Source organism: Microtus pennsylvanicus, chromosome 15 (assembly GCF_037038515.1).
Source record: "Microtus pennsylvanicus isolate mMicPen1 chromosome 15, mMicPen1.hap1, whole genome shotgun sequence".
NCBI lineage: Eukaryota > Metazoa > Chordata > Mammalia > Rodentia > Cricetidae > Microtus > Microtus pennsylvanicus.
Genome location: NC_134593.1, coordinates 54,837,781 through 54,860,883, shown reverse-complemented (window position 1 = coordinate 54,860,883; position 23,103 = coordinate 54,837,781). Strand labels below are relative to the sequence as shown.

At 39.5% G+C, this 23,103-nt stretch overlaps 1 protein-coding gene across 5 annotated transcripts in view; it reads right to left on the bottom strand.

The window, feature by feature from the left end:
• Uchl3 (ubiquitin C-terminal hydrolase L3) overlaps positions 1 to 21,107 on the bottom strand; it is a 48,443-nt gene extending 27,336 nt beyond the window's left edge. For 2 of the 5 annotated variants that reach the window (XM_075949598.1, XM_075949602.1), the window contains exons 1-5: positions 20,990 to 21,107; positions 9,124 to 9,252; positions 6,681 to 6,837; positions 6,258 to 6,343; positions 4,740 to 4,787 (exon numbers count right to left, since the gene is read on the bottom strand). In XM_075949598.1, coding sequence (XP_075805713.1) covers positions 4,740 to 4,787; positions 6,258 to 6,343; positions 6,681 to 6,837; positions 9,124 to 9,252; positions 20,990 to 21,040 — 471 coding nt within the window. In that variant the 5' untranslated portion in view covers positions 21,041 to 21,107. Of the gene's footprint in view, positions 1 to 4,739; positions 4,788 to 6,257; positions 6,344 to 6,680; positions 6,838 to 9,123; positions 9,253 to 20,011; positions 20,105 to 20,886 lie in introns of those variants that run through there. The other 3 variants (XM_075949599.1, XM_075949601.1, XM_075949600.1) reach the window with 3 other exon arrangements.
• Positions 21,108 to 23,103: the final 1,996 nt, after the last annotated feature.

Here is a 23,103-nt window from a genome sequence, read left to right as displayed (position 1 = left end):
TCATTTTATATTTTTTGTTTCTTCGTCAAAAATTAGGTATGGCTTGATATCCGGGTCTTCAATTCTATTCCATTGGTCCTTTTGTCTGTTTTTATGTCAATACCAGGCTGTTTTCAGTAATGTATATAGTCAGAGATTGTGATGCCTCCAGGAGTTTCTTTACTGTACAGGATTGTTTTGGCTATCCTGGGTGTTATTTTGTTTTTCCGTATTAAGTTGAGTATTGTTCTTCTGAGGCCTGTGATGAATTTTGCTGGGATTTTGATAGGCATTGCATTGAATCTGTAGACTGATTTTGGTAAGATTGCCATTTTTACTATGTTAATTCTACCTACCCGAAAACATGGGAGATCTTTACATTTTCTGGTGTCTTCTTCAATTTCTTTCTTCAAAGATTTAAAGTTCTTGTCATACAAGTCTTCCACTTGTTTGGTTAGAGTTACTTCAAGATATTTTATATTATTTGTGGCTATTATGAAGGGTGATGTTTCTCTGGTTTCTTTCTGAGTTCACTTATCATCTGTATAAAGGAGGGCTACTGGTTTTCTTGAGTTAGTCTTGTATCCTGCTACATTACTCAAGATTTTTATGAGTTGTAGAAGTTCCTTGGCAGAATTTTTGGGATCACTTATGTAAATTATCATATCATCAGCAAATAGTAAGAGTTTGACTTTTCCAATTTGTATCTCCATGATCTCCTTTTGCTGTCTTGTTGCTCTACCTAGAACCTCAAGTACTATATTGAATAGATATGGAGAGAAAGGACAATCTTGTCTTGTTCCTGGTTTCAGTGGGATCGCTCTGAGTTTCTCTCCATTTAGTTTGATGTTTGTTGGCTGTTGGCTTGTTGCACAATACTTTTATTATATTTAGGCATTTTCCTTGTATCCCTGCTTTCTCCAAAACTTTTATCATGAAAAGATGTTATATTTTTGTCAAAAGTCTTTTCAGTATCTAATGAGATTATCATGTGTTTTGTTTTGTTTTTCAGTTTGTTTATATAGTGGATTACACTGACAGATTTTTGTATTCTGAGCCATCCCTGCATCTCTGGGATGAATCCTACTTGGTCATGGTGGATGACAAAATCATCATGTTTGAACAGAATCTTTTAACCTACCAGGTAATCTGGTAACTGCCCAGATTATAGCAACTTGGAGCAATCTCCCAATATTCTGAAAGGACTTAGATTGGATACTTAGAGTACTTTTTAAATTAAGCAAATATGCTTATTCCTAATCATAGTCATTTCAAATCAGTAGCTAGTAAAATATCTAGCTGCATTTAGCACTGGGTCACATATTACTGTAGCATACATGTTGAATAACAAACACTTTTACTGATGAAAATTTTGCCTAATACAATAATCTCACTAGATTTTCTAACACGGCGCTTTAAAGAAAAAAAAATCACAAAATTACTGGAGGAATGTGCAAGTACAGACAATCCATTTACTTTCTCACTCAATCCATTTCCACCCAAGGTAGATCATCACTTTCCTGTAAAACATAAAGTGGCTGCACAATCTGCCTACTGACATTTTGTTTTGCTGTGTGGCCCGGCACGGGGGCTCACACCTGTTGGCTGGCAGGACTAGAGCTCATGTTCTGGCAAAGCCTTGGGACAATAGCTGAACCTCACTGTGCGGCAGCTGCTTCATCTGGAAAGGGTGATAATACCTGTAATCCTAAAACTCCTACAGAGTAAGCAGCACACACTCTGAATCATTTCTTAGCATTGTTAAGAGGAAATTAACCTAACGACACTTCTACTATCTAGAATCGAATACAAAATGGTGAAGGAGTAAATTTAAAAATCAAAGGAGAGAGACTCCTCCACTGAAACCTACTGTATCCCACTCTCCTGTTTTGTAAGTTTAGTTGCTTTTGTTTATTTAAAGCAGTATCTTTCAGTAAGTAAACAAAACTAAGTGAAATGGGCCTACTATCCAAATTTCTGATATAAATTTCTATTTATAATTTCTATATAAAAATGTTATATGTTCTAGTGAAAATGTTTCTTATAGAACCCCAAAAAACTTAGATTTTTGTCTTTTGGGTTTTGTTCCATTGTTTATCCCTACCTAGTCTGGAGCTTGCTATGTAGATCTGGCTGGGTTAAAAGTCTGCGATTCTCCTGCTCCTGCCTCCCCTGTGTGCTAAGATTAAAGGTGTGTGTCTTACTGTTTGCATCATACGCGTGTAGGTACCCGCAGAGGGCAGAGGAGGGCTCAGACAACCTGGAACTTTAGTAACAAGCGCCGTCCGTGACCTAGCTGCTGTGGGTCCTAACTCTGAAGCCATACCCCTAGCCAATGAGACTTTTTTTTTTAAGTTTTCATACCACTAAAGACATTTCTGACCTAATACTGGAAATAGTAAATATGTAGTGAGCCTATGTGTAAAGGACAGTTCTGAATAATTTAAAATGGGCAAATAAACCAGACATCAATCCTAGACCTAAGAACCACAATAAAAGATAAACTTTCCCACCTCATAAGCTAAGGTACTACTTATAGGAGGCATTTTATATACCACTAAGGTAGAAATAATAGCAAGTAAATTATGACAACAGTTTAAATAGGTCTTAATTCTAGAATTATTAAAATGTATAAAAACATACATCATTGTTTGTTTAATTAGACAAGCTTAATGTGTAGATCAGGTGATATCAAACTGCTGATATTCCTGCCTCAGCCTTCTAAGTGCTAAAATTGTAAGCTTACACTACCACATTTGGCTTGAAAAAATACATTTTAAATAACTAAAAAAGGATATGAAAATAAATAAATGCAAAATACTGAAGTCACATGAAAGAGAGCATAGAATCAATAAAATATACCCAGGTTATAAGAAGTGCTTTATTTAGAGGGTCACATTGAAGCTAATTTGAAAGTTAAGTAGAAATCAGAAATGCAGATGCTAAGAGAATTTATTCATAAAGAGAAATTATAAGAAAAATATCAATAAGACATTGGTAGAAAGAAATATTTTCAGATAAATAGCCAAAGCAGTAGGGGTTAGAAGAAGCCTTAAAGAGGCCGAAACTGACACAGAAATGTGAGGAATATGAGCCTCAAACTATTTCTTCAATCCACGATGTGTTAGAGTCATAATGCGCATAAGCAGCGTATCTTTAGCAGTGAGTCTCGACTGTGAGAGATGAGAAAGTGGTAAGGCGATTAACTTCATTGGGAGAAAGGCCTGAGAAGCCTCTAAAAACTGCTACATCCCTCCCACTCCACCTTTGAGAGTCACTGCAGTAGGAAAACAAAAGTTTGTGTCTCCAATTGAATTACATTTCAGGAAATACAATGAAGTTAAAACTGTAGGAAAATAAAGGGCAGAAAAGAAGGCACATATAATAACCTCAAACAAGGACAACACATTGTAAAATGTCAGCAGATCATTCCCATGACCGCCAACTGGCATCCACCATCACAAAGGATGATGAAGTTTCAGCCTGAACAAAAACAGATGTGACTATCATTCAGGTACTAAAGCCACAACTTGGATGAAGACCCAGAAAGGACATGAAAGAAGGCACCACGAGGCAAATATTCCGGAAGTACGATATTCTTATATTGATCCAGCTCATTCCCAGTCTTAATGCCAAAACAACACTGCAACCAAAACTCTCTTAGGATCCAACAAGCATGTAAACAACAGGAACACTGAATATCCAAGTCACCTCCTACTGTAAACTGAGTAAAACTCAAGTCTACAACTTTGAAAGAGACAGAGAGCAGCTTAGAAGGGACAATTACAAGGACACCTAGTGCTTCAATTAGTCAAACACTCACAGTAACGCAGTTTGAAAGAAGAATAATTACAGCTATATCATAGTATTAAAGTATTTTCACCTTTAAAAAAGGGTTTAATAATAATCTAATTTTTCCAAGAATTTTTAAAGCCAATAAGCAGTATCATCCTACATGTGAAAATGTGACTTTTAGTTGTATAAAGCAATGAGTTTTATTATGACATTTTCATAACAGGACTTCATATAGCACACTTGATCACGATCTCCCTCACTGTCCTCTTTTCGCCCCCACATCATCTCCCTTCCACTGGTTCCCTTCTTCCAAAACAATCACCTCTCTAAAAGGTGTGATTTCAAGTCACATATGAAGAAAATGTAGTACACTATCCTGGTGCTGGAAATACACCAACCGAATTAATAAAACTCCGTTCATTCTGACTGAATCTTTTCTGACAAAGTTCCTTCCAGAGTTAGGGCGTGAGAAGAGCAGAAAAGACGTGGAATGGAGAAATGAGTAAAGGAGACAGAGGCAAGAGTGATCAGAATGACCCAGCAGCCTCGCTGCAGTGCAGACCTGAAGATCACCACGGTGAACAGAACAAAGTCCCTGAGCACCTCTTCCTTCTCTTTTGTCCTGGGAGCAAGGCATGATAGTGATGCCCAGAGATCATACATAAAAACTGGGTGTATGTGGAAGACAGGAAGAAACTGGGCACCTGCTGAGTAAAACAAAGAACGCACAATCTGCAACCTGTGAAAGGATCCGGCAACGTGGACCAGACATCCGTGTAGCATGTTAGCAGCCTGGAAAAAAACATTTCTCTTGCTATCACTCTGACTACTGCTGTTACATAAGCAAATTCTAAGGAAAAACAAAAAGAAAACCCAGATAGTCAAATGCTTTTCCAAAGCCAGAGTTCTACAATATAAGGTCAAATTTACACACAGCAACATGTTTTAAAAGAAATGTGAAATACCTCAGTCTGACCTTCATGTGCACTGGTCTCATGAGTAACTCGAATAGCCTGCAATAAGAATATAAACTGTTTACAAAAAATAAAACAACTATATCCAACCTTTAAATGAAACAAAGCTCAACTTTTCCCACCTAAAATCCTGTAACGAGGCAGGAAACTGGAAGAACTTTAGGAGCAGTTTAGCACTACACCTTTCAGAACTGCATCTATGTAAGCAAATCACTGCTGTCCCTTTGACCCACAAACCTTCTAAGCTTTGGGAAACCCACTAGCTCATAGTTTCTAACTTGCACAGTGCAAGTAGAGGGTCATTTAGCTTCCTTTAATGTTCGAGGCCACACTTAACACTTTATTCCCTTGAGCCTGGAATAAAGCGGCAGCTCACAGAAACTGAAGAAGCTGGTTTTATCTGTCTCTCCAAGGTGCATGCTCCTGCAGCTCTGGCTGAATTTATGCTTACTCATGCATTTCAGTCAGCAATTTAATAACGTGGTGCAAAAGGCATGCGTTTATGAGAAGCTAGGAAATTCAGTTATCTGAACTTAAAAATGCTCTAATCATACCCACCATTATCGAAGATGCAGAAAAATGGGCACAATAGAAAATCAGGGGTGAAAGTATAACTGTTATGTTTAGCAATTAGGTGATAAGTATTAAAGCCATAAAGACATGCAAACTGATCAGCAATTTCTCTTCTAGGGGTAACTATGTTGATATATTAATGTATGTGAATATATGAAATTAAGGATGGTTTGAAAACCTCAGACACAATAATACACATTTGCAATAATTTTAAATAGTGAAGAAAGAAGGAAAACTATTAGATTTCAAACATTATTTTACTGATTAAATATACTATAAAATGGAAAGCTACTCAGCCATTAGAATAATAATGTTAAACATATACTTACTGGTGTTAATACGTTTGTGATAAGTGAAAAAAGCAAGTTATAAAACAGTATTACAGTGTGATCAAATTTTTAAAAAATTGTGTATATACATCTATGTTCCCTATAAAAATATCAAGGATAGCTACTGTTCACTGGTGGAATTATTGGCAACTGTCATGTTATTTTACTTTTAAGCAAAATAAAGATTTCTTATGAAACTTCAAGCAACTAAACTATTTTGGAACACTAAGCACAATAATAAATGTACACCATATTGCTTTTCTAATTTCAAAGAACATGATCTATTGATATTACTAAAAGGCAAAAAGCCTTTGGAAAAATAAGAATTTCAGAACTAATAAATGTTTAGAATAATCATTTCAAATTAAATTAGAGAGTACAGCTATTAATTTGCAAACTGCATTTGTTTGTTCATTCTGCCCCGGACACAGAGCTGTCAACCGGACAATATTATAGATATTTCATGTACCTGAAAAAACAAAAGCCCTTGGAATGGATATGACAAATGATGTTTCCCCAAACTATAGTTTCAAGACATCCACTAAACAGAACCTATAATCCTGTAACGCTGCCCATCGATGGGTCAAGACAGAAAGAAGGTACTGACGTCATAGTTCTCCAGGTACTTGGCTCTTTCTTCAGGGCTCATTGACACAGACTCCTCCAGGAATTTTTTCAAGGTTGATCCAGATTCTACGAATGTCAAAAATGATTAAAAATTTAAGTTTAACTACAGAAAAAAAAAAAAAACTAACAACAAAAGTAGTACAGTATTTTCTTAGGTAGAAATCCTTTAACCGGTAAGTAAAGAATCTAAGATTCTTGGAATAAATAACTAAGTCCAATGTATTTTGCTCAGCCTGTTCATCAACAATATAAAAAAATGGAAGGATTAACATCGCTCCTGGTTCATCGTCTAGTCCCATAACAAAAGAAGGGAGGCACTGCTTTCTAGTTTGAGAGTCAGGGCACCCCCTACTGTTGAACAAGTTAACACATCTGCAGGGAAACCAGAACAGAAAAGATTTACCGAAGTGCATCTTGTCCTTGTTGTTTGCAATGGCGTGGATTAACCCTATTGTCCCGCAGGCGTTGCTGATGGTTTGCTTCATGAAATACACTGATGACGTAACATCTTGTCCTTGAGATTTTATTTTTTCTTCCTCTTCTGTTCTGAACACTTCATACTAGTGGGGAAAAAAGTCAAAAGTCCACATGCAAAACCACACACTAAAAAGAAGACTCAAGTTTGTAAAGGAAAGGCTATGGATGATGAGATTTAGAACATAATAAGAAAAGATTTAAAGTAAGATTGTCATCTACCAGACTGACAAAAGACTGGCAACAGTCACTGTGCCAGTAAAGGCATGAGAGAAAGACAGCCTTGCATTACTATTTCACTCATTGCTTGCTTTCAGACAGGTTGCTCTGGAACATGAGTTCAAATGATTCTCCTGCCTCAGCCTTTCAAGTAGCATGGACTCCAGGCAAATTCCATGGCACTCAGCTTCATATGCCATTGTTAAAGTCATTGGCACGACCACACTATGAGGCACACAGCAATCTGCATTAACACTTTCCACAACATCTAACAAATATATAACAAACAATTACCTTTGCAACAGCTTGGTTTAAAATATAACATTTAAACGTACAATCAGCGATGAAAGTATAATTCCACAGTAGCACTAGCCTTGGATGCATGAAGTCATAGGTTCAATCCCCAGCATCACAGATACACAGACACAGAGACAAACAGACACAGAGCCTGAATAAAACGATTAAGTATATCTACAGCTCATGTTGCCCCATCTGGGGTCACTGCATTTTGACCTCATATTTTATCAGCTAAGAAAGCCCAGCTATGTGAAGCATGCTGACACAGGCCTATAATGCCAGCATTTTGTGTCAGCATAACACTGTATCGGGGCACGACAAAATCCCAGATGTAATCTGGGATCGAGCATCAAGAAGCCAAGGCAGGTTTACAAAATAGAGGCTAACTAGGATCCTATTTGAAAATAAAAACAAAACCCCTAAAACGTAAAATTTAAGAAGCCTAAGCTATCAACAAGTGACTTCTTTTTTTCTCTTTCAATTCTTTTTTAACTACTCATTACTTCTGGAGTCTGAGGATAGATCCCTACTGCTTATTAAGTAATCAAAAAAGGTGAAAAGAACGCTGGACTGGAGAATAATATTTTGTCCTTTCTCTCCTACAAGTTTCAGATTAAGCACAAACCCAACAACTAAATTTGTTTGAACTAAAACTAGATAATTTATACAACTTCTATGAAGACCAGCTGTGCAGTGCACAGTTTACTCCACCACTCTGGAGGCAGAAGCGAGGAATTTCTGTGGGTTCAAGGCCAGTCTATTTTACACAGAGCATTCTAAGTCAGCCAGGGCAGCGGGGAGGGGAGAGAAAGAAAAAAAATCCTAACTAAATTTTTATGACTGTTACAAATATGGAGAAAATAGCTTATTGAATAATTTGTTTTGCAGAGTCCTCACAGAGGAGGAAGCAAACTTGCTATATTATTTATCCTAAGGACAACTAATGGACTTGTGTCACCAAGAAGCAGGTTGCTGCATGTTGGTGATCTAGGCACCTGTCAATTCAGCCACATGTCAGCACGGCCACAAGCACTTCTCAGCTTTCAGAAGGCCTGAGCTCATCCTACTGCTCCTAGTCCAAAGTCAGAAGGGAGGACTACAAGGATGTCCTAAACTGCACACAGCATTCCAACTCTGCTCCATGCACACCGAAACACAGAGACCTAAGATACCTACTTATCATGCCCAATACATTCTCTCAATTAAACCGTATCTAAGTTTAGCGATGGTCCCCAAATCAAGTTTGTATTGAAAATAATGGATCCATACCATCAGTTTCCCCTACCTCCTTAAAATAAACAAAGGTCTGCTTTTATAATCACAATCAATATTGTTTATATGCTTTACAAGTTGCAAACCTGAATATTCTTTATTAATATGTTTTATAATAAATATTTAAATATCTACTTAAAATTTCAAAGAATAAGCCAGGCAGTCGTAGTGCATGCCTTTAATCCCAGCATTGGGAGTCTGAGGAAGGCAGCTCTCTGTGAGTTTGAGGCCAGTCTGGTCTACATAGTGAGTTTCAGGATAGCTGGAACTGTTACACAGAGAAACATTGTCTTGGAGGGAAAAAAGAAAAATCAAAGAATATTCATGAAAATGGTATTAAATGCTGCATTAAACCAAAGCTGAGGCAAGCTAACCATATCTTCCAAGGGAAAAACAGCTAAAGGTAAAAGAGCAACACAGACTTTATTGTCAATCTATAATCTAAATCTTTTACTTTAATAAGACATTAGTACTTCCTTATGATGATATGCAACAAAGGCATCATTTGTTTTTAGAGATTATGTCTCAACACAATATCAAATGTCTGCACTTATCAGAAACTATGTATCTTGCTTTACAATTACCTTCTCTGTGATAGGGAAGAGGAGTAACACTGCACACACTGGTCTTGGTACCATGCTGAGAAGTTCAGGTTCCATCCCGTACACATCAACAAACTGCCAGTTAGGGTGCAGGCCTAATTGTTTGAGAAACTATTAAGAGAAAAAGCAGCAAAGGTTAAGTGGTAAAGGAAAACCTGTGGATATTAACAGGGAAATGATCAACAAGCGTGTGCACCACAGATCTAGTATAGAGAAAGAACTGTGATCAGTATTACTTATGTTCAGTAACAATGGAGAAGACAGCACTTTCAAAACACAGAATGTACACCATAAATACATATAATCCTTATCTGTCAAGTATACCATAGTCTGAGAGGTGAGGAACACAGCAAAGCAAGTCTGCGATGGACAGACTAGGACAAGAGCAATGTATATCAAATAGCAGTTAAAACTCATAACATATTAAACAAACCTGTTTTCAAATCTATTACTTTGGTACTGAATATGATGGCCAGGACTTCACAAAATATATACAAGTCACCTTAAGAACTTAATTCCAGGCTTTAAAATGCATCAATTAAACAATGAATTATTTTCCTTCAACAGTTTATCCTGATACCCAAAAATAACTCCTGTAGTTTGAAGACAGATATTGTATTGTATCAAGCAAAAAGTAACACAGTGCACATTGCACAGACACACACGTAGGCAAACACTTGGAAAAGTAAATAAATAAATAGAAATGCAGATAAGAACCTCTCGTGGGTATTGCTTTCACCTCTCCATCAAGCTGCATGGTCTAGAACTACAGAGAGCAAGGACTATGACCTTCTTCAACACATTACTAATGATTTCAGGGCTTGGTAAAGTTCATAGGCACATTTGAAAAGGTTTCTATTTGCCTCCATTTTCTCCAGATTTACTGTTATAGGCCAGTCTTAATATTCAATCCTACTTAGAAACCAAAAAAGAAAAAGAGATTAAAAAAAGAAAAAAGGTTCAGTGTTAAGGGAAGAAATTCCTATTGTTTCCCACTGCTATGCTGGCGTACAAAGGAGTTCCACAATAGCCTGGAATGGAGTATAACAAAGGCTTATTTATCTGGGGATGAACTCACAGAAAGAGTAGCGATCCACAGTCCTCTGCATGCAATGGGAACTGGACCCAAATCCAGCAGCCAAGAAGCCCATGCACACCTTTTGTCTGCATTTATAGTACATGAGACCATGCCCAAAGAATATAAAATAGCACCCAACATTTGGGGCATGGACCCAAATAAGAACTAACAAAGCCTAATAAAGCTTTAAAAAGAGGGCTTCTAGACCAACAAAAATGGGAGCCAAACACAGCTTCTTGGTAGTCACATTTTTTGTTTTCAGATAGGCTCATTTGCTGGTTGCAAGCAGAGGTGTGGCTTCTTTAAGAGACAGCTTCCTGGTTTGTGCTGGCTCTTTCAGCAGGTCCTTTACTCAAATGGGGTTTGTGAGCAGTGCTACTAGTTGCTTAATGGCAACATAGACCTGCTGCACCCAGGAGCTGGGGCAGTGAGCATGGCTAGCAGAGGTGGTAAACATACCTCCGCCATGTTGGATGGGGCAGAACCAACAGGCAGGGCTGCGGAGTTGGTCCTAGACAGAGAGAGGCAAAAAAGAACCTCTAAAAGAGGCAGTGTGCTTTAAGAATATACATAGGCTTGGGAGAAAGGAGGGAAGTATGAACAGTTAGAAAAAGAAGTAAATGGTGTTAAGTAATATAAAAGATTGCAGACAGAAATAGATCAAAGGAATAAAGAAAAATAAGCCACATAAAGATGGAATATACACAAATTATATATATTATTGTGTTTCTTTGAATTTTTTGACTGCAGAGAGACATTTGTTTTGAGGGGCTACTAAGTTAAATCAACATAAAGGTATCTTGAGTTCCAAATTTAACTCTAAGGTTATTTTACTTTGAAAAATAGGTTCTGCTTTTGTTTCTACAGAAGATGAGAACCTGTGGATTCTGTCCAGGCTAATGTGGTTTGATGGAACAAGACCCCAAAAGGTCTGCAAAAAACCCTAAAAATACTTCGCCCAACAGCAGGAAGCAGTTTGGAGAAAATTATGCGCAAATTCTCAAAATGATTATTTATAAATGATTGTTTTCATTTAAAGGGGGATATGATACATAGAGATGAGTGCTTTACATTGGTATGGACTTTGGTCTATTGATACAAATTTAAGGTCAATTTGTTACACTGTGTGTGTGTATGTATTTCTGCTCTTGTTTAAAGTATTGTGTTTAAGTAGCTCATTGAAAAATGTAATATATAATTTAAAAATTATGGATTAATAAATAGCAATTATAATAGTAAAACTTGTAGTCATGTTAGTTAGGTTTTCTAGATATACAAAGATATATTTCAGTTAAATAGATAATCATTAACACTTGAAAGAACTACGAAATATGGCATTTAAAATGTTTTAAGAACTTAGACTTTTCTTGACAGTGAGACATGTCTGCTTTAAGCAGCACCAATTACTTCAGAGAGGCAGATGGGGATTGAAGAAAGTCATTATGAAATTTGCGTTGAATGTGACAAGGCTAGCCATTTGGGCAAGAAACTGTTCTTGCCTAGACTGCTTTAAGGTATGCTGTATAAACTGGACATGCAGAACCCACAAAAACAGTGACTGCTGAACTTCCAAAAGATGGGATGGTCCTTCAGGGTTCCTGCTTCACAGAAGAAACTGCCAGACATTTTGCAAGACACAGAAAAAAAGCAATTTATAAACTTTACCAGTACAAGGCAAAACAGATCTTCATAAAAAAGTCTGCCAGATACTATGGGCCTCTAGGCTAAAGATGGGTGCCCCAACGTTACAAAAAAAAAAAAAAAACAACAACAACAACAAAAAAAAACTCTGGGTGACTGGGTGACTGTCCAGGCAGCAAGATGTCTCTGTCAATTCTAAAACTTTGAAAGTTACTTACAATACAATTCTTGCTTATTTAGGTAATATTATATTCTTCTGGGGCCTTTAAAGAGTTAAAGACAGATAATTATAGTTTTTCTTAGTTATGATAAAGGATAAATTAAATATAAAACTTTAGATTCACAAAGATAGGATAAATGATATTTTCATCAATTTGCCAAATATAAATGGATTAAATATCATAACTGTAATTATTACTTGATACCTGTTTCATTATATGTAATTTTACTATGTTAAAGTTAAAAACCTTCCTTTTAATTAGACAGAAAAGGAAAAAGATGTGGGATGTCCTTCTATATACACATTGCTTTTACTGGCTAATGAATAAAGCTGCTCCGGCCATGGTTTAGCACAGCAAAGTCAGCAGGAAATCTGAACAGAGATGTAGAGAGAGAGTAGGCAGAGTCGCCAAAGGAGATAGACGCCAGAACCTACTGGTAAGCCACAGCCTTGTGGCAATATACAGATTAATAGAAATGGTTTAAGATGTAAGAACTAGCTAGAAATATGCCTAAGTTATTAGCCAAACAGTGTTGTAATTAATACAGTTTCTGTGTGATTTTTTGGGATGGGCAGCCACAAACAAACATGCAGTCTCTGCTTGTATTGCTAAGCACTATATACCTGGTCAAGCCAGGTGTCTCTTGAACTGAAATGAATACATTTCAATAGATACCTTACCATCTATATGCCTGCATGTGACTTAAGCTGGTTTACACTAAACATTCAATGTATACTCTTTTTCTTGTCAGCTAAAGAAGATTGGGACTTTTAGCTCCTTATCTACAATCTGATGTTCATTAAGTCAACCTGGACAAAACTGCACAGTCATTGTAAAGCTACACCTGTCTAGCAACTGCTTCATATCACGGCCAATAAGAGCACACTAGTAGTGATTGCTATGCATGGAACAAGGTAAATAAGTTAAATGAGAAATAATAGTTTAGGAACCAAAAAATAAATTTTAACAGACTGCCTAAAAATAAACATAAATAAAACAAGATCAAATTTCTTCAACCCGAGAATAGAGAATCACTGAAAATATTTTATGTTATGTGAAAGTTAAAAAAAAAAAAGATTTATTTCATCGCTGGCTCAATATGGACTAAGTAAAATTATCAAAAGGAGACACAATGTTGGCTTTCTGAGAAAAGCATCATTCAGGACAATAGCAACAGCCCACCATACCAAGCAAAGAAGATGCAGCATGAATTATGGAAGAGCCCTGAACACACCCACTTTCAGAAAGGGTAACGACAAGAGGAGGACCCCAAAGACCCTGACCCAAGATCCTCAAAGTGGGAGACATGGTGTGATGGTTTCAGTGAGGATGTTCCCACAGGCTCATGTACAGGAACACCTGGTCCAGAGTGGGTGGCGGTGTTTGGAGAGATTTCAGTGTGCCATCTTGCTCTAGGAAGTATATCACTGGAAGTGGGCTTTGGGTGTTTCTAGTCTCAACCTACTTGTTTGTGACATGCTTTGTGTCTGTGGTTCAAGATGTGAGCTCTCAGCTTGCTGTTCCCACCACCATGCTGGCATCTGCAGCTCATGTTCCCCTCTCGCAGGGACTCTTAAGCCTCTGGACGGTAAGCCAAAACAAACTCACTCTTCCTTAGTTGTCTTGGCCATGCCGTTTATCACAGCAAAGGAAAGGTAACTGATACAGAATGGCATGTTCAGATTGGACTTAAATTACTGAACCTTGGCCTCCGTGTTAGTAATATCAAGAAAGAGCAATTAGATTTGTGCTAGATGCCTTGAATGGAAGGACTAATGAACAATTAAAAGTTGTAAAAAAGCAAAATTTGTTCCAATAAAAATAAATATTACTTTACTAATTAAATGTTATTCTCATTGCTGCAATAAAAAAACCAAAGCAACTTAGAAGACAAATTCTGTTGACTGAAATATTCAGGGAAGGATCCATTACCACATAAACTTCTGAGGAATTTTCCAGGGCAGAAAAGCAGCTTCAGAAGCTCTACTCATCCTTTGCTATCTATGAGCTGGCAGCTCCTTGAAGGCCATGAGACACTCATGACACTTCAGTCCGCTCTCTACTCTCGAAGAACTTACATTTTAGTGGTAAAGAAAATGTACACATAGCTGGCCATGGTATCACATGCCTTCAATCCCAGCACTCAGGAGGCACAAGCAGGAGGACCTCTGAGTGTGAGGCCAGAGTCTATATAACCAGTTCCAGGACAGCTAAAACTACACAGAGACTCTGTCTCACAAACGACAACAACAACAAAACCAAAAAACAAAGGGAAAAGAAACAAATAAGATAACTTCACAAAGTATTCTGAAGAAATTAACTGAATATGGTTGCTGTGGAATATCTGTGTGCAGAGTAAGCAGGACGGGTAGGAGAGATTAACAGCCAAGAGCCATGCAACAGACATAAATTAATAGAAATGGGTTAATTTAAGATATAAAAATTAATTAGAAACAAGCCTAGGCTATAGGCAGAGCTTTCATAAGAAGTTTGCGTGTCACAATTTTGGAGATGGTGGGATAGAGAAAGACTTGTTACAATGGTGGCTTAGTCTTACAATCCTAGTTGAAACAAGAGGACTACTGTAGCCTCAGCTACATTACAAAACCCTGTGTAAAAAGAAAAACGGGAATGAGAAAAGAGTAGGGGTGGGGAAGAAGAAGGAAAGGAAAACAAGAAAAGTTATGTCACCAAAGAAAAACTTGAAATTGAGCCATAAATGACAAAAAAAATTGCCATAAAATATCTCAAGTCAAACAATTCAAGGAAAGGATAAGCAAGTGAAGACTCTGACGTGGGAAGAGCCTCAGCATTTGAAACTGAAGCCCAGCCAGGGCAGAGAAGGGCAATGCCTCCTTAACTGACCTCAGTGAGGCACTTCCATTGTATCTAAAACACAAGCAGTGAAGGCTGTTAGTGTCCGAAGCAGAAAATTACAAGATATTGTGTGCATTCTTCTAATACCAACCAAAAGCAGGGATGATAGCGCACAAACAACAGACTTTAGGGAAGAAAAACAAGCCCAAGTAGTTAGACGTCTACAGCAGCTGAGGGCTTGCACTGTGAAGACAGTCGGTGTGATCAGAAAAGTACAAAAACGTTAGACAGCAATGGTCTCAGAAGGCAGACATGGAGAAGAGATCCAAGTCATACACTAAGGCAACTTCAAAATGGCATGATCGGGCAGAAGAGTCACTACCATTGGCTGGAGCAAAGGAGAGACGTCAATGCCTCTGGAAGACGGAGGATGGAAATTCACATTTCTTTTTCAGTTATATTAAGTTTGAGGTATTGTAAGCATCCAGATGGAAATATCAAAACTTTTCAATATGGTGGAGAAGGAAAGCTGAGAGGACCACTGGGGCCATCTCTGTGATGACACACAGTATGAAAGCAACGTAACAGGAAACGTCGTTAGGGAAAACTGCACGAGGAAAAGATTACATAGAAAAAACCTATTAGTTACTTGTCTTGGTGCTGTGACCAGACAACTGTCCAAAACTACTTAAAAGAAGGAAGGGCTCACTCTGGCTCACAGCTGGAGGTTACAGGCCATCGTGGTGGGGGAAGCACGGCAGCAGGGACATGAACCAGCTGGTCACTCCATGTACAGTCAGGAAGCAGAGAGAGGATGCTGGCCATCAGCTCGTCTTCTATTTTTTTCTTTAAAATATTTTTTTTGTGTGTGTACACACTTGCCACAGCAACCTCTGGAGGATAATTTCGAGAGTTGGTGTTCTCCTTCTATCATGAGGGTCCTACAGACAAGTCTCCGGTCATCAGACATGGTGGCAAGCACCTTTACCTGCCGAGCCGTGACTTTTCTTTTCCATTCAGACCTAGACTCTATATCCATGAAATGGTACCCACAAATTTGGTTGGGTCTTCCCACCACCAAAGTAAACCTAATCTAGAAAATCCTCATTACAGATATACACACCAAATTGACAATCACAGTTAATCTCACAGAGGAATTCCCGAGAAACTTCATACAGGGCAGAAGGGAAATGACCTAAGAAGTAACTGGGGACTTAGAAAAACCATCACGTATCAGAAAACTAAAAACAAAAGCATGATGTTTCAGGAAGGATGGAACAGGTGGCCGATGCCACTAAAAGGCCATGAGACACGATGACAGAAAAGCAGCCTATGGGTATGTAAGAAGTGTGATCACTACTGAAGTGACAAAAATATTATGTGTGGTGGTTTGGAAGAAAATGGCCCCCAAAGAGAGTGGCACTACCAGGAGGTGTGCTCTTGTTGGAGGAACTGTGTCACTGTGGAGGCAGGTTTTGAGGTCTCATATATGCTCAGGTCACGCCTAAGAAGACAATTTACTTCATGACGATAACCCAATTAAATGTTTTCCTTATTGGAGTTATTGTGGCTGGAGGTGGTGGCACACGCCTTTAATCCCAGCACTAAGGAGGCAGAGGCAGGCAGATCTCTGTGAGTTCGAGGCCAGCCTGTATACAGAGTGAGTTCCCGGAGGACAGCTAGGCTGTTACACAGAGATGCCCTCTCTCAAAAAACCAAGAAAAAAAAAAGAGTTGCTGTAGTTCTGGTGTCTCTTCAGAGCAGTAAAACCCTAACTGAGGCACTGTGAAATGGTGGGTATGGAAGTGAGTTAGACAAGAATGAAGACAAGGAGGACAGAGGTGAGGTGGTAGCAACAGCAGTGCCAGATTCCGTGGTGGAAGTTTACAAGGCAGGAAACAGAAGTGAGGCAGAAGCTACAGGAGACAGGGTATCAAGGCCTGCCTGCTTGTCTCCCAAAAGTAGGATCTACTTACAGGAGAATTCCTGGATTATTTTCTGATAACAATCTAGCAAATGACCTCCAACTCTACTTCTAACTTGGAACATTTACATTAAGTAGCAGAACTATGTCAAGGTAGTTTAAGTTGCCTTTAGATATGAAACAACAAAATGTTACTTCCTCAATAACATCACAACTAAGAATAATTCTAGGGAAGCTCCCTATTTTAAAAAGGAAATCATTTTCTAAATTACAACACTTCACACTAGAGAGAGAGACAGACAGACATAGGTGGATAATGGCTATATAGATTTTTAAAAAGATAAATCACAAAAAAAAAACCCTACATGCCAAGTCTAGTACAATGGTTACAAAGATCATCAACCATACTATTTGAACAAGTTGTGATTTCTTAATGCTCAGTTATCTGCAACTTTTCATCAGCTACTTTTATCCATTTAAATATATATATGTAAATAAGGTAGAGCTTAAATTCTTTTTTTAAATGATTCTATTTTAAGTCCAATCTGTAGCATGATAAAATATCTTTAAAGGGGCTGACAGGATACAAAAAAATAAAAAATAAAAAATTCACTGTCTGTCAGATCTGCTACCACACAGGGAACTAACTAGATGACGCCTAGCAGCTAACACTAACCTTCAGGCTGTAGACATACAATGACTCTAATGTAGCACCAAGCATCATCACAGCATAAGACAGTGAATGCTCAAACTCAGAGGTACCAAGGCTGTAACTGGCAGGTGGTCCTCTTGTGACCCCACTAGGCTAAAGAAACAGGAGAAGCCAGGGATGGCCAGGTGTTGTACTTGTAGCCTACCCGGGGCAGCAAAGGCAGGACGGTGAATTCAAGGCCTGCTGGGATAATTCTCCAAATCACAAGTCACTTAATCAAATTTCTACTTATTTTCCATCCTTAGCCCTGCATAGAATGTGGACATTGATAAACAAAAAAATTCTGGTTAAAGTTAACTACTTCTAAGATACTTGCCCATTCTCTAAATAAAAACGCATTCTCTAATAATGAAAAAATCTGAGAAAGTCTCACTCTGTAGACCATCTTGCCTCAAAGTCTTGATTCTCCTGCTTAGGTCTCCCCAGAGCTAGGATTATAGTTGCCTGTCATCATATGTGGCTAGAAAAAGAATTTTGAAGCCCGCGCCACACCAAAGCACAGTAGATACAGCACACAACTCTATCTCCAGTTAAGTCAGCTCAGAGGGACCTTCTGTCACTGGCCAATCTACTAGGCTCCAACCGTAACACCTTGCTAACTTCTTCATTGCACGTACAACAACTGCTAAAGATTTATTTGCCTCATTTTACTTCCTGTCTTCCCACTGGAAAGAAAAACAGAAAACCAAAAATATTTTACCACCAAAGCATAACTAGTTTCTGTTCAAACAACTGGTAATACAAAAGGTAACCTCAAAATATTATTTAATTAATGTAATTAAATGCATTTTTAATGTATCAAAGTCATCTAAAAATGAGGTTCTATGTAAGTTAAATCATAGACTTTAACTGTCCAGCTATACAAGCTTACTTATTGGTTGTTTGGTTTTTTAATCAATTGATAAGGCTAATTACACTGATTTTTGAATGGTTAATCTTCCTTAAATATAAGAAAAAGCTGTTCTTGGGTATGTTCTGTGCTTTTACATATCTATTATTGAAGGGTTTTATAGCCATATCCATAAGATTCAAGTCCAGTTTTTCCTCTTATGGTTTGCCTTGTTTAGGTACCAGAGTAATACTGGCCATATAACTGTTCCTTTTACATACACATACTAATATTTCTTCTTTCCATGAGCATCTCAAGAAGTGCCAAAAAAATCACTTGGGGAAACTGAACATTAATTCATAATAAAAATATTTACAAATTAGGAAAACTGGGAACTTCTTCAGCCTGAGAAATCGTCTATGAAATCCCTGCCACACTTCAGAATGAAAGAGTAAATGCTTGCCGAAGTGAGATCAGAAAGAAGATACTTCAAATTCATACGTAAGATATGACCAAGTGCAATAAGACAAGAAAAAGAAATAAAGGTATTTAAAATAGGAATAAGCATCTGACTGCAGAGAACACAACTGTCTGTATAGAAAATCCTCCAAGAACCTACAAAAAAAGGGAGAGGCACACTTGGATTTAGCAAGGTAGAGAATGTAGGCAGATTTTTAAATTAGATTTCTATATATAGCAAAGAACTCAAAAACAAAATTTTAAAGCAATACCATTTACAAGAGCACCCCAAAACCCATCAATTTGTAGGTATCCAACTAAAATTTCCAAGGGCTATCTATATGCTCAAACATTCAAACACTGATGAAAGAAATCAAAGGCCTAAGCCATGAGATAGCCACACCTCCTTCAGAGATTACAAGATCCAATGCAATAATGGCACATCCTCAACACACAGCTGTCCACTGGACACATTCACCATCAGCGTCTGTGGAAACTGACAGGGATCCTAAGATGTATCTGAGAGGTAATGTAATTAGAAAGGCACACTGTTAGAGTCGTACCATCTGAGAACTTAGCAAGCTACTACCAAGAGGACGACAGTGGTTAAGAAGAGACAGACAATGAACAAAAGATATTTACTTATCGGTAAAGTGTAAAAATTGTTCTCTTGATGAAGAAGATAAAATGTGTTAGGAAAAGAGATGACAGAGTTCAAAAGGGTGAGAACAAAAGAGAGTTGACATTCTCAGGTAAGTGCTGGGTTTTAAACTTTGAACTCTGCACAGCCACCTGACCTAGGAGGTAGGAACTGAGATAGGAACAAAAACGCACAATAAAACTCAAATAAGATACAGGGAGTTGGGCCAGTGAGTAAAGGCTTTTGCCACCATCAAGGACTCAGCGGAGGGAAAGCGTGAACTGAGTCTAGAAAGCTGGCCTCTGAACCCCCACATGCCTGTCACCTATCCAAACACAAAATAAATAAATGCAGTAAAAATGTTTTGAAAAAAGACAAAGTATGTCGCCTCTAACGTAAAGCCTACGTGCTTTATATAAGAAATTTGCTAAAAATCTTTGAAAACCAAAACAACATTCAAAAACAACACCACTAATGGGGGATGACGAGATGGGGAGTCTTGAGACATAGTCTCAGTCCAGACTGGGCTGAAACTCAAAATTCTCCTACCTCAGCCTCCCACATGTTGATACTGTAGGCATGTGCCACGATGTTTGGCCTCAAAAAACATTCTTTTAAAGTAGACGATAAATCTTTATCCTTTGGCGATGAGAAGGGAGATATTGGAAAAGAGCATGGTCAAAGGTGGACTAAATGTTGAGAGCAGAAGAAACAGGCTAAGACTATACATACTTGTGCAAATAAAAAATTATCACTAATAGGTGTTTCCTAATTAGGGAGCTAAAGCATCCTCACTTGCCATCCCCAGCCCCAATCTTCAGTGCAGGTGGCCAAGAATTGCATGACAGTTAAACCGGGCTTTGTATGGTACAAAAGGCAAAAACTACATGGTCCACATCTTACAGACTGGAAGAGAAAGGGGGCGTGGCAGGGAAGAGAAGCAACTTGATGGGGCAAGAGAAGATTGCTGGAAGGTGATTTCATTGTATAGGTTGGTGGATGGAATTACCAGAACTGGGTGGGCAAGCCGGGAGTCAGGAAGTGTTAGCAAATTAGTCACCTAGAAGGGACAGGGGCTGGGAACATGATGAAACGCAACAGCAAAGAGTCAAACCAGGAGGGAAGAGGAACGCGGGGGATACCAAGGGAGCGTCAAGCAAACCTCAGACCCCCAAGGCCCGGGCAGCGTTGGTGACTTGGGGTCCGGCCGAGGGACACAAGAGCACGGGCATCTCCAGGAGCCAGGTGGTGGCTTGAAAGGGGCGGAGCCGCCCACAGCCACAGACGGGGCGGGAGGGGGGAGGGGGCTCCCGGGATGAGATCCCTGAATCCTCGGGGATGCAGAGGTGAAGGCCAGCAGCGAGGAGGCTGGAGGCGAAAGCAGAAAGGGCTCCGGGGTCCGGGGTGACAGACACCGCACTCACCTGGTTGGTGACCTGAAACGAGACAGAAGAGGGTTTAGGGACGCGCGCAGGCGAACCGGCGCCGGCCTCCAGACTCGCTCGGTCCCCGGCTGCGGCTCCCGGCCGCGCTCACCTCGGGGTTGGCCTCCAGCGGCAGCCAGCGCTGACCCTCCATGACGACTCCGCCGGCCGCTCTCCAGCTCTGACAGCGGCCGCCGCCGCCGCCGCTTCCGCCCCCGCGCGCTCCGGCCGGCACCATCCAAACGCCACCGCGCGGGGGGAGGTCAACGAGAGGAGGTCCCCAACCTCGGGCTCTTCGCCTCGTCCTACGGAGATGCCAGTAGGATATCACTGTTTATGTTATCACGCAGAGAAAACGTGAGGAATATGAGCTGTGTCACATTTCACGAGGAAAAGAAAGCCAGAATCAACGGTGACCTCCCCCTCGCACTTGGACTCTCCCTGCCCGTGCGGGCACCCCGAGTTTTACGCATGCGCCACATGCTGACCTGGGCCGCGTGCTTGCAGGCGCTCTCACTTTCGTGCAATGCCAACCAGAAACTCTAGGGGACGCGTCACGGAGTCCCACTCGGAGGTTGGGACGGGTTTGCTAGCATTAAGGCAGCCAAGCCAGAGGTTGACTCCTTGGAATCATGGTTTCCTTGCTTCTTTGTGAGGATACTGAAATGATATATTGGCTTTGCCAGCTATCTCACTGCCGGAGAGACAGGTAATAGGCAGGTGATCGATATAGGTGATAGGTAGCTAGACACTCAGTTCTGCTTGAGAAACAATACGGAGCCTCTACGAAAGATGAAACAATGTACTAAATGTTGGTACAAATGGAAGGACTTTAAACAGCATTTTCAATGTATCTTCTCCTTCCCACTAAATTTCTGGATTCCAGATGTAATAAAATTTTCGTTTTCTTCACATTTTTAGGGTTTGACTCAATGGCCAGTGCGTAGTAAATTCTTGAAGAATGAGGAATGACGCTGGAGAAGTAGTGGAATGGTAGAACACCTGTCTAGCGTGCACGAAGCCCTGGGTTCCATCTCAGTGTCACAAAGGGGAGGGGAAGAGCATGATTGCGGATGCAGAAAGACCATCTATCAATTACGTGGGAAATGTAGAAAAGTTTACACAATTAAGGTAGCAATTCTTGGGGACAAGGAGGCAGATGCAGATTACAAAGATAGCATTACAAGGAGAAGTCCTTTTTGATATGTAGGAGTCCAAAGTCATGACTACAGAATTTTGACCTGACATATTACTATTCTGATTCCAAGAAAGGGAATTCAGGGAGAGATTAGTTAAGAAGTGGGGGAAATGTTGTTATACTGAAATTGTCTTTCTTGGGGAATTTCCAACTTTAGTCTCCCACACATGTTCTGGCTATTATTTTTATACCTCGATGGCTTTTCCAATCCTTTGACTCCTTCCTATCTATCTGATGCCTTGTTGCAGTATCTGCCCAACTTCGTGACTTGGTAAATCTGGCAATGTCTGGTTCATGGTTCTGCTGCGGTGCTTGCCATGTTCCAGTCTCTGCTGAGGCTGGTTGGCTTGCCAGGGGAATTGCCAGACCACTTCTCTTGCTCCAGAGTCCCGAGGTTCTATACCGTGTCTCTCCTCTTACTGCCTGGCTAGTACTCCACACAACATCCTCATCCACTTTCCATGTTTGCCTCCCTGTGAGATCCCAATTGCAAACCAAATACAATCCCACCCAATTTTACCTTGGGAAAGCAATGAGATTGCTGGGCTCAGCTACAGAACATGGAGGAGGAATTGTTGGCAGGAGCATAGTGACCCCAAAGCATCAACCCTGGAGGGTCTTCACCAAACAAGGATGATGGCAACATGTCTTTCACCTTAGGAAAGTTGTCCTAGCACCCCATAGAACTTCAGACTCCCCCAAAACCATACAAATATATCTGACTTCTAATCTCCTTTTTTTTATTGTTTGTTTGTTTGTTTGTTTGTTTGTTTGTTGAGACAGGTTTTCTCTCTGTAACATCCTTGACTGTCCTGGAACTCGGTCTGTAGACCAGGCTGGCCTCGAACTCACAGAGATTTGCCTGCCTCTGCCTCACTAAATACAAGATAGGGCCCATGATTTAGTACCATCGCACCCAGTGTTTAAGCTTCCCACTGTCTATATCCTTCACCATATGGCTTTGGGATTTTTTTTCTCCTAGGGGACCAAATTCTGCCCATTTGCTTTATTTATTAATT